This window comes from Cydia fagiglandana, chromosome 8 (genome assembly GCF_963556715.1).
Source record: "Cydia fagiglandana chromosome 8, ilCydFagi1.1, whole genome shotgun sequence".
Classification (NCBI taxonomy): domain Eukaryota; kingdom Metazoa; phylum Arthropoda; class Insecta; order Lepidoptera; family Tortricidae; genus Cydia; species Cydia fagiglandana.
Window position 1 is genome coordinate 2919988 of NC_085939.1, and position 13251 is coordinate 2933238.

The 13251-nt window shown below is 35.2% G+C and overlaps 1 protein-coding gene across 5 annotated transcripts in view; it reads left to right on the forward strand.

Moving 5' to 3' along the window:
- Positions 1-13251, forward strand: part of LOC134666480 (bestrophin-2-like) — a 40153-nt gene that overhangs the window by 22023 nt on the left and 4879 nt on the right. For all 5 annotated transcript variants that reach the window (XM_063523657.1, XM_063523660.1, XM_063523658.1 and 2 more), the window contains 3 exons: positions 6351-6591; positions 8900-9044; positions 12751-12839. In XM_063523657.1, the coding sequence (XP_063379727.1) occupies positions 6351-6591; positions 8900-9044; positions 12751-12839 (475 nt within the window). The remainder of the gene's footprint in view (positions 1-6350; positions 6592-8899; positions 9045-12750; positions 12840-13251) is intronic.

A 13251-nucleotide genomic window follows, 5' to 3' on the forward strand; every position in this document is an offset into this window, starting at 1 on the left:
TTTTTAATAAAAAGAGACGTCATGATCGATTACCTTTTTTCTAATTGGGGCATTTTACCCTATCCCATATTTACTTAAAAATTAATTGGGAGGAAAACTAACTTTTTATCCCGCCAGGTGGTGGTGGCGAATTAGCGACTTTACCTCGCTTTGACATAAAAACTGTCAAACCACATACATTTTTTGTAAGTTATTCTATTCTTGTAAAATGTTCTCAAAAATGCCTATGTCTGATATGAATATTTGACATATTTATTTTTAGAGACGTCAAAGACGAACCCAAATAAATAGGTACCTACCTAGATATGTATGTAGATTTCGTATTAAGTAACTAAGTATTTCTATCTTTACATAATATGAATGAATCTATTTATCTTTAAGTAGGTATTAGTAGTAACGATGTGGTGTGAGCACAAACCGATTTTGCCTAAAATTAATTAGGTAAGTACAGTCACCTGCAATAATATGTTACTCTTCGAAGGCCGCAATAATATGTGACACGCTCGTATGGCTCTACAGATAAGGTCGTGTCAGATATTTTTGCGGCCTTTGAAGAGTAACATATTATTGCAGGTGACTGTACCTACTTACTAAGTAAGTACCTAAGTACCTTCTTAATTTCGACCGCACGGGCGGCATTCTCAGCAGGTTAAAACTTGTTCACGGAATTGTATTAGGGTATTCCACCTGTCCAGTTTCTGTTTCTTTGTCCAATGTGTGTTTTGTCTCACATTTTGCTTGAGAGAGAGAGTGAGATGCCATGACATTGGACAAACATATCATTGGACACATTACCGCACCGCACCAAGGTCATTGCGACGCACCCATAAGTAAGACCTTGACAACAACCTTGACAATGTCCTTGGTGCGGTGCGGTAATGTGTTAGCACTGTTAGCAGCTTTATGGTAACATTCCATTTCTAACCGCAGCTGCACTACCGGTACTGAACGCGTCGCTGTCATTGTCAATTTCCATAGTAAAATTGACAGTAATGCAGCTGCGGTTAGAAATGGAATGTTACCATTAGGCATTAAGTAGTTTGTGTTCTATTCTATGTATGTAGGTAAAGGATAACTCACGCTCACGTTAGACCGGGCCGCATCCGGGCCGGAGCTTCCGGCGCTTAGGTACGTTTCTATGACATGACAGGCGAACACGGGATGCATTCCATAGAAAACGATGCGCCGGAAGCTCCGGCCCGGGCACGGCCCGGTCTAACGTGAGTCACCCTTAATGGGTACTCGTATGTTACCAGACGAACTCGCGGGCAAGAGCTAGGAATTCATAAATGTGAAAAAAACCGGACTCGCCCACCGAGGGTTCCGTACTTTTTAGTACTTATTCTCTTTATTTATTTTTCTTCTTAAGTTAGGTTAATTATAATATGAATATAAAAGTAAAATATAAAAACACTTACAAAATAATAAAAAAAAGTTATAAACACACAGTACTTATTTATTGTTATCACTCACACTTAATAATGAGAGAGTGAGATGCACTGACATTGGACAAAGAAATTGAATGCAAATTTGACAGGTGGAATACCACCCTAAGGGCCCCTTGCACCATTCCACTAACCCGGGGTTAACCGGTTAAATCTGGAGTTACCTTGGTTACCAGTACAATTTGACACTGGATTAACGGTTTAACCGGTTAACCTCGGATTAGTGGGACGGTGCAAGTGGCGCTAAGTTAGTTAAGTAGTAGTTTGGTATTTTTACTTTTATGCTGTTTAACTTGTTTGAAATAAAATAAATAAAATAGTAATGTAAAGACACACATTGAAATAGTAAATTTGCAGAAAATTAAAGAAATATTGGAAAATTTCATTGTATTGTTTTTAATTTTACTGGCATTTTTCTGAATATTACATAATAGATAAGTAAATTTACATAAAAAAAAATTCACGAAAGTAGGTAAAATCACGACACTTTTATGTAAAGTTCCCCGCGGTACGCGTGTTGTTTGCTGTTGGTGCTGTTGTTGATGTGTTGTTGTTGGTAATGTTGTTGTTGCTGTTGTAATTGTGTAGTAGTTTGTTTTCCAAAGGGAAAAAGAAATAAAGTTGTACTTTTGCTAGGACAAAAAGATCCGCTTGCGAGCACTTCATTCCTGCAGCTCGGCCTTCGGCCTCGCGTGTTTGGGAAATCGAAAAGGACGCTCCGGGCCTTCGGCCCTACGCGGAGCTCGGCCTTCGACCTTCGCTCTGCCGTGTCACGCCTAACTCCGTTAACTCGAGTTACATGAGTTACGAATAACCAGTCTAAATCGTCTTAAAAACCATTAAATATATATCTTCTATAAGAAAATTTTGAAAATCTTCATTATTTACTGAGAAAAGCATATGGCTAACTCATGTAACTTCATTTTTTTGCCGATGGCGTCAGGCACAACTCAGTTAACTTAAGTTGTATGACTGACACAACCAAAATATCAACATCGTTTCTTAAGTTACCGGAGTTAGGCATGACTGGCCGAGCGCTTGATTTATACGACAATATTCCTATAGTAATACGTGTCACGTCTGATCACGCGAATGTCATGTAACTTGACTTACATGACTTCGTGTGACCACTATAGTATGGAAGAGTTGATCATGCGGAAACATTTAATTCGAATAAAATGAAAACTATTCAATTATGCGAAACAAAAATTAAAGGGCCCAGTCTGTGACCATATTTCCTACATGTAGATTAGATAAAATAAAAAAATTACGACGAACCGTCAACGATAACAGCATTTGAATCTTTAAAACTTTAAACGTAATTATCTCGAAACTCGACTTTTAAAGTTACATGAGATGCGCGTGACACGGCAGCGCTGGGTTTCGAAGCTCAGCGCCGCGTTAAAAACTGCCAGGGTCCCTCTATGACATTTGGTCGAGCACCACCTAGGTCTGACCGTTTGGCCGGCCCGTCCAACATTTTTCTGACCGGAAGCGGTAGACCAAAAGTCGGAATTTTCTGGAGATCACGAGACCGCCCTCTATATGAAACTGTCAAAGTCTAACACACCACGAACCTCCTTCTGGGAGAACAATTGTGTCATCAGTCAGTCGTATTGCAGCTTTATATAATATAGAAAAATACGTAGATAATAAAATTATTTTTGTCCCTGACATTCCATGTAATTTTACAGATTTTATGTAAAAGTCCATTGTCTTAGTGATTACTATACAATACATATTGAATATGTAAAAAAAAACATATTCACGGCCTCCTTAGCCTATTAGTTGATAGTGACCCTGCCTATAAAGCAGGACGTCCCGGGTTTGCATCCTGGTCAGAGCATTTATTTGTGTGTCTATTATCACGTAATATATTTGTTCATCAGGAGTTATGGATGTTGCCTATGTATTCAAGAATGTATCGATTATACATTTATACCTAAAGTGCCCACAACACAATCCTTATTGAGCTTACTGTGGGACTAGGTTAATTTGTGTAAAATTGTCCTATATATTATTTATTTATTTTACCAGTAAATTTACAGAAAATATGTAGGTATACCATTAAGAAGATATTGGTAAATTTCATTATATTGTTTGTAATATTACTGACATGTTTCGGAATATTACATAAGACTTAAGTAAATTTACATAAAAATGTATTTTTCAAAAGAAATAATAAATTTGCGAGATTTTTATGTAAAATACCCGTTCCAATTGTTAAAAATCAAGTGTAGTATTACAGATATTTATGTAAACGGACATTTCTTAGTGACTATTACATATGTATCGTGTAAAAAGACCCATTTGAACAGGAAGTTTACAGAAAATTTATAAAATTAAAAAAATGTTGGGAAATTTCATTATGTTTTTTGTAATTTTTCTGATATTTTTCGGAATATTACATAAGAAGTAAGTAAATTGTAATAAAAATGTGTTTCTCAATAAAAAATGGTAAAATTACGAGATTTTTATGTCAAATTCCCGATTTAATTGTTAAAAACACATTAAAAAAGTATTTGTCCCAAAAGTTCCATGTAATTTTACAGATTTTATGTAAACGTTCATCTCTTAGTAATTATTACATATTTATTATGTAAAAATACCATTTAAACAGTAATTTCTACAGAATATATATGTAAAATGAAGAAATGTTGGGAAACTTCATAATGTTTTTTGTGATTTTAATGACATTTTTTGGAATTTTACATAAGACGTGAGTAACTTTACACAAAAATGTAATTTTCACAAAATTAGGTAAAATTATGAGATTTTTATGTAAAATACCCATTTTAATTGATATAAACACATAAAAAAATGTATTTGTCCCAAACATTCCATGTAATTTTACAGATTTTATGTAAACTTCTATCTCTTAGTGATTATTATATATTTATTATGTAAAGCGACACATTTAAACAGTAAATTTACAGAAAATATGTAAAATTAAAGAATTTTTTGGAAATTTTATATTATTGTTTGTAATTTTCCTGACATTATTCCGAATATTACATTACACGTAAGTAAATTTACACAAATATGTAATTTGAAAAAAAATTTGTAAAATTACGAGATGTTTATGTAAAATTCTCTTTTTAATTGTTAAAAACACATAAAAAAAAGTATTTGTCCCAAACATTCCATGTAATTTTACAGATGTTATGTAAACTTCCATCTCTTAGTGATTATTACATATATGTTATGTAAAAAGACCATTTAAACAGTAAATTGAACAGAATATATGTAAAATTCAAGAAATGTTGGGAAATTTCACAATGTTTTTTTGTAATTTTACTGATATCTTACGGAATATTACATAAGACGTAAGTCAATTTACATAAAAATGTATTTTTCACGAAAATAGGTAATATTGCGAGATTTCTAAGTAAAATTCCCTCTTCAATCGTAAAAAATACATACCAAAATGTATTTATCCCGAACATTCCATGTAATTTTACAGATTTTATGTAAATATTCATGGCTTAGTGATTATTACATAAATTTTATGTAAAACTACATAAAAATTATTGATTTTACCGAAAAAATGAAAAATTTACGAGAATTACGTAAAATGTCATATTTTTCCGTAAATTTCCCAGATTTTTCGGGAATTTTACAGGATTATGTAATTTTTTTGCATGTAAAATTACATAATTTTTAACAGTGTAGATACGAGTAGGTCGGGCAAAGTTTCCCCTTAAGGCAAAGTTGGCGATAATGACGGTACACGAAATGCCAGACGTTCGTCATTGCCAGTTATTAATAGATTATAAAGGAAAACACAGAAACATTTTTTAAAGAATTGCTTTGGTAAAGGGTTGGCATTCGTATACGAAAATGTAAAATAGATGTATACCTACGTTGAGTTATAGATGTTATAATTAGCTCTTAGGGCTTCTAAGTTTGAGGAGTTTCAGTAATTTATCAACTCAATGCTTAGTCGGAAGAGTGGCATAAGAATTACTACGTAATTTTATGTTAGAGAAGTAGGTATTATAAAACAGTTTGTGTAAATCCTATTCGTGAATCAGTGAATCGTACATATTCTGTATTATAAGCGATATCACAGCGTGTTTTATACTGACCTATGCGTTTTCAATTTGCATTTAATTAAGACATTATTGTCTACACACGTATTTATTTATTTTTTAATAACAACAATTTTCCTCATGCCTCATTCATTTCATTACTGTACAATGGCATTACATATGAATAATAATCCATGTACTTACTAACAAGAACCTGTTCTATTCTAACATTTATTTATTTTCTGTTACACATTGATATGTAACTAACTTAGACTAAGCTAAAGTATAACTAACAAACTTAATGTTGACTAAGTATGATTAAAATATTTACTTAGATGGCTGCCATAATGCTATGCATCTAAAACTGTTACTTACATTAGAATAAAATATTAGAGATAAAAAAACCGTTAGAATAATAGTGGGAAGTGATTTAACACGTGTCACTCTTAATAAGGTTTATCTTGGGTTATAAAAGTTAAAGTCAAAACAATAAAAAATGTAATGTTACTTCTCTAAAATCAGTCAGATTGAGCATTTTTAATGCGCTTTTTTTATTTTAATGCTAAAACGAGCAATCGCAACTACTTATTTCTTGATTGTTTTTATGTCTTAAATATTATAAAATGCTAATTTACGCTGTAAATTAAACTCGGTGTTTCTTTTGTTTTGTCCAATGCACTGAAATCCTTTCAATTAATTTCCGCAAACTATTTGTCTTTATATTGTTTTGTTTATATTCTAATCATTTTAATAAATGTGTAATGTTTTTTACGTTAAATCACATTTAATATTCAAATGTTTCTTTCATGAACGTATCATTCAGTTGGTATTAAAAGTTGACCAACATTAATCGTTACCCTGACCGTTCCTACAGCAACTTCAAATGAACGACGATGCCCAATCGGGTATCCACTTCATGGTCGGGTCCCGGGGTAGCAAGCGCGGGAAGAAAGAGGACAGGAACTCGATGGGGCTGGGCTCCAGCAACTCCATGGCGTCGCTGCAGCAGACCCCAATCACGCGGACCAACTCGGTCACCTCCATGCTGAAGCGGCTCTTCTCGAAGGAGGACCAGCGACAGACGCCCGTGCCGAACCAAGTGCAGACCGACGGAGGTGAGTTTGTCGAGTCAGCTTAGTCAGCTTAGCATGTACGGCAGAGATAAAATCGCCAGACAGTGACACTGGGGACAAGCTGCATTAGGAAGATAATTTTAACTGCGGTTTTCGTTTCCTGTTGCGACACCGAAACGAGTGGCGCTAAAAGATTTTTAGTCCGGAAGACTTGGGTTGTCACTAGTGTGATGAGTTCAAAATTTTATTTATATATGTACTATGTAACTATTAAGTGTACAATCTTTTTATTAACCCTTTATACGGCACAAGGGTGTCACTGTCGGAAATTATGCAGGATAGAACCCTATCGATTTAAAATAAAGTTCAAAATCAGGTGGGGAAATATTATATTCCCTCTGCCTTAGTTAACGCAATTTCGATTGAATATTGCGATATAAGCAGTTGCACAGGTATCCTTAATTACAGTAATTACAGGTACGTAGATAGCAGAGGGAATGACTAGGGAGTGTACAACGAAACCGGATTTTTCGCTTTAGTTTTGGCGGTAACATTATTTTTATTCCGAAATCTGCCGAAACCTAAGCAAAGAAGATTCTAGCACCGAGAAATTAAATTATTTTGTTAATTTTTCAATGGCAAACCTATATGTAGCTTATGTAGGTATGCCTATTATAGTATTTATTCTATAAATGCATAAAACTCCGGTGTCGTCAACTCATTAAGAATGTACCGAAGCTCTTTATTATTGCACTTAATTCTTGGCAAAACCCACAGACAGAATACCTTGAAGTGATCGTGAATCGAGACGTTGAAGTGTCTCAGGTATTACGTAAGTGCTGAGATCATTGACACCCATGCGTGTAGGTGTTATTTTGCCAATAACATATTAAGTACGGCATCGATGTTTACGCTGCTTGAATAAAAAAATTAATTTCTGGGGAGATTAATGTTATGTTGTTGTTAGAGTATAATAATATTAATAACGAACGACATTATTTAGTGAAATAGTAATAACTTAAAAAAATTGCGCTCTTGACTATGATCAAAAGCAGCTACTCGTAACGTAACTGACGCATTTTTATTGCAGTGACGAGGTTCCACCTCCATTGGAGACCAGGAATAAGAAATGTATTCTTATTTGTATGTTTGAAAATTTAAAATTCAATTAGAATATATTTTTATATGACAAAGACAGGATATACAGTGAAACCTGGTTAAGTGGGACCTGGATAAGTGAGAAACCTCTATAGCTGGGACTCATGATGCGGTCCCGACACTTTAGCACTGATTTACCTCTGTTAGTGAGATAAAACGAACCTCTATAACTGGGATTAGTTGTTGTGATTTTATAGTCACATTTACCTCTATAACTGAGACAGAGAGTGTATTTTACCTCTTTTACTGAGACTATATTTATAACATTACATTTTCCTAATAGTTTTTTTAGAATTTTATTTCAATTACCTCTGTATCTGAGATTACGTCAATCTATGACCTCTCTAACTTGGACTTTATTGATCTATTTCCGTATTCTTACTAACTCTTAGTCTATCCACAAATTCCGCTTTTGCTTAATTGTGTCTAAACGACTTCTTTAGTTACTTTATGTAGTTAAAACTATAGAAACGAAAGCTGAAATCTTGACAAGGAACAAGAATAAACCAATGTTCATTTAATAAATTTCTAAGACGCAATGAAGTCCGTATCAAATTTAATTGAAAAAAATCTATCCTTTGGAAAATCATTCAAAATTCAACGAAATATTTAAACAGACTTAAAAAATATTTAGGGACAAGGATTATTTTACCTAAACATTTAAAGATAATTACAAAATATCTTATTAACCACCTCTATAACTGAGATATATCCTCTATTCTCACCTCTATTAATGGGACCCTCTGTAAATGAGACAGAAATTTATTTGTACCTGGCTAACTGGGAACCTGGGTAAGTGGAAAACCTCTTTAAGTGAGACAAATTTGCTCGTCCCTTCAGATCTCACTTATCCAGGTTTCACTGTAGTTCCAAGTTCAGTACCATTTTTTTAAGAATTCAGGTATATTGCATTTTCGGAACTTATAATAGGTAACTTGGTATTCGAAAGAAGACACCCAGTTTTGCGCGGCGCGCTGTATCTTTCGAGTTCCTTTCTAATTTTCAGGCTTTACGCCCCCTTATTCTTTTAGGTGTAAGGGGCGTAAGATTATATTATGATTCATGACAGTTTAAAATTGAGCATGCCAAATTGTTTAATTTAGTTTGTCTGTCTACTACTATACTACGCTCCACTTCTACATAGTCGCCTAATCAATATGTATCTATCTTATTTTATCTTATTGTTAAACAGTGGGACGGTTCTCAATATCAGCCAGCAACCCGACGCTGAACAAGCCGGCGCCGGGCGGCGGCAGCATGAAGATCGCCAACGAGGTCATCGAGGAGGTGGACGAGCAGGCCACCATCACCAGCATGGCCAAACGGCCGGAGAACAGGTCAGTTACATGTTGGTGAACAGTAGACGGTTCACGGTATCAGCCAGCAACCCGACGCTGATCAAGCCAGCAGCATGAAGATCGCCAACGAGGTCATCGAGGAGGTGGACGAGCAGGCCACCATCACCAGCATGGCCAAACGGCCGGAGAACAGGTACCGTAAAACTATAAAACTTTGCCCTTTAACATAACTTTGCCCACCGCGTCACAGTTCAGTAAAAGCGAAATATGTAACTTAAAAGTAGTTACAGATACACTTTCATCTATAACTACTTTTTACGGTAGGTACCTAAGTTACATGTCCACTCAATTATTCACCATGCCGATTCAATTAATCACATCTCATGTTCGTTTTTTAACCTTATTTTATTATTTTGCTTCAACTTCAACAGGTATTTATGTTAATCAATTAATTCTTTGTACTTTATTAATATTATTCTTATTTATTAGTTTCATTACTTTCATTCAGAGTCAACTTTTGTGCACGGCACTAAATAATAAGACATGAATTTAATACATTATTATCTTTCAATATGGAGTAGTCTTACCATACATAAATACTATACGATATCTATTATTGTTTTATGTTTGTTTCGTAAGAGGAAGCGACTGATTCATCGGCGTTTTACAGCTCATAAGTGTGTCACTCTGCATGTGCTCGTCGTATTCATCATATAAAGTGTTTAAAATGATTATGTATACAGAAATGATATCAGATCAAAATACTTTATCTAATAAGGCTCGTGATTCTTGAAGAATAATTGCTTTTGAATTATATTTCAAAGTAGGCACTTAAGTACCTAAATATTAAACTCGATCTCTAGTATTTTATTGCGACTGATGTACAGTCAAGTTTAGTGTAAAAATATGGATGGGTGCATACAACCTGATACAACTTAATCAAAAATATGTCCCATAGTTCTAAATTCGCTGTCGTGAGAGCTATATGGGACATATTTTCATTATGATGAGTGCACTCATATTTTCAAACTTGACTGTGCCTAGATATGCCTACAATATCTGAAGATTTAATTAATTAGTTTATTACTAATTTAAAAAAAAACATTAAAACTAACTATGAACTAAACATTTAAAAACTAAACTAATATTATAATTAATCTGAAGATTGTGAAGTGACGTTTCAGTTAAATTTTGTGTGATATAAAGTTTCAGACGAAAAGACATCGGTTTTATCTTTAGGAGAACTTAAATAACCAGTACAATGTACATCAAGCGCTATCTTTACCGACATTTGCCAAAATCTTGATAAAACAAATCAACTACAATGTATGTAGATTTATATCAACTACAATGTCAACCCACACATCGCGTTCTAAGTTCCTGGTAATCTAGTTTTACTTTATACGGCTTATTCTAGGAAAATATCTTGTATTAAAATGATAATAGCCGTGGAGCGGGCGTTTACGTAACTGTGATGCATGGCTAGCACATTATTTGTTTTAACAGCGTTTTGTACGGCGCAACAATGGAACCATGCATTGATTAGTGTTCCGACTAATCATTTAGTTACGCTTTCGATTCTATGACGTTGTTTTGTGTCTTGCCGCCATCCTTTCTTTTCTAAAGATCCTGGGCTTTAAAAATTTAAATTAGGTACAAGTGTGTCCATTTCAGTCACTCGGATAGCATGAGCAGACAAACGAAGACACGAGTAATGTGCCCATGACAATATTTTTTTATCTTATCATGTTGATGTTACGCTGCTAATGCAATCGAAAACACCTATTATTGCACTACCTATTTATTGCACTAAAACACTTTGGACTCCCTCGGGAAATGAATTAGAGACTCACTAGATATGAAATAGTAAAGATATGTGACGTTCCACGGGTAAAGGTACCTTATGGCAGTTGGCGCTTACGCTATTATTAACGCCGCTCCAATATTATCGCGACGCTATGCGACGTAAGCACCGGCCATCATAAGGTACCTTTTTCCGTGGAACGTCACATACCTTCACTATTTCATATCTAGTGAATCTCTAATTCAGTTCCCTAATCGCGGCGCTAGCCGCCATAAGGTACCTTTTGCAGTGGAACGTCACCTATCTTTACTATATCGTATCTAGTTGAACTCTAATTCATTTCCCGAATCGCGCCGTTTCTTTATTGCACTGACAAAATTGTCGTTTGTAAAACTGAAATTGTCACTACTAAAAAAATATTTAATAATATAATTTGACTTGTTCCCTAGTTTTCTCAAGATGTTTTAAATCTTAGTAGCTTAGAATTTTCTATATTTTCTATCTGCATCTTTCTTGTAGAGCTTGTAGCTGTCTGATGCTGTCGGTGCTGTCACGAACGTAAATAACCGTCGTTTTAATTATGACAAATGTTTTAATTACGGGCTGTGATCCTTGCGGGATAAGGTCGAGTGCAATATAAAATATGTAGGTAGGTACCTACCTACTTTGATGACCTGAATTTATCGCTTAAAAGGTTAAGCTATCATGTTGTTAAACTTGTTAACTAGGTACCATTTCTAGAGAAATATTTAAAAGTATATCTATTGCAATCGCAATGTCAGGAACATCTGCACCCCGAGTGCTGAACTAAGGGGCTAACGCGAAAATCGAAATTCTCAAATTGCGGGGATCTTTCTCTTTTACTCCAATGAAGGCGTAATGAGAGTGACAGAAAAATGCCCGCAATTTGCGAACTTCGATTTTCGCGGTTATAGCCCTGAGCGTGCAGGAACGAACTGTTCTGTAACCTTGAGAACAGTAAATAAACGAGGCAAGGCACGCGAGATTCTTTAACTGACGCTTATTAGTAGCTATAAATACCTAGATACTATGCAGTCTTCCTCAATAATAGCAACATTAACGAGCCCTTTCTTGTCTAGTATTTTTCTTTTCAATTAGAACAATAACAAACTTGTTACTCTAATGGCCAAAGTAATCCTAGGATGGCGGAGTTTTTGCACAAGTTACACGACTCCTAGTATCATCTTATTAAAGGTAAATTTTGAAATATAGTCGCGTCAAGATAATTTTGAACACCTCGCCCGCTTAGCAACTTCTGCTGCTGACTGTATAGCGGTCGGTGGTGTCAAAAGGTAGGTAGGTTAAGGTTAGGCCAACGCCTGCCGCTCCAAGGAACGCAGCCATGCGGTAGAATGATATAGCAATATCACTTGCTCCCTCTAACGCATAAATGCGTCCCTTGGAGTGGCCGGCGTTGGCCCATCGTGTAGAGAAGCCATTAGGCATAATTTCATATAGTATTTGGGTTTCCTGGTTTTCATCCTGACAGTAAAATATGCCGCGACGTAGACGTCCACGATAAATTGCAAATATGACCACCGTTTGAAAAAAATACTTAGTCACAAGTCACAATATTGAACTGAAAATGCCCCGAATCTGTGCAACCTCACCTATAAGGTACTAATAGTAGTTTGTGTTACAAGGGATCAAAATTATATATTTCCGTCATGGGCGTACATTGAGTCTTGAATGAAGCTACGTTCGGGATTCTAAAGTAGAATCCTGAGCTTATTTAAGCTAAAAAAATAATGTGCAAAAAAAATGGAAATTAGTGTGCGAGAACAGAAAAGTGTTACTTTGATCCCTCCTAGCAGGGAAGAAAAGTGCCACTTTGATCCCTCCTATTAATTAGCAGGGAAGAAAAAGCCCTTTTCCGAATGGGTGATGTGAAAAATAATAGGAAAAAACAACTGATTTCAGACCGACAGCGCAGAGCTTGTTCGCACAGGGGCCGCCGCCCCCCAGCGAGCCGGTTAACGTCCCCTACAGGAACTCCTACGTTAAAAACAGTAAGTTAATTACACTTTACACGAAAACTGCTAGCCCACTGTCAATTCCACCTTGAACCAGACCCCTTACGGCCGTTGTATTATATTTTTTATTCTATGAACTGCCTGATAACCGAGCCCCTTGCACATTATTTGATACAAAACTCAAATGCCAACGACTAATATAGATTGTAAGTCTGTCGCTTAAATCGGTCAGTTATTATGATGAAGTCAGATATTAATTGGTTGTCTGACTTGCCTGCGACTGATATGTTATGCTCAGTTCAAAATAAGTAGTTTTCTTTTCAAAGTAGGTAAGTACCCTGGGTATTATTAGGATCATATTATAATAAGTAATGCCCGTGTAAATAAAAAAGTAAAAAAAATCAACATGGTTTATGAAAAATCGATTTTACTTTGCTAGGGAGTCTAA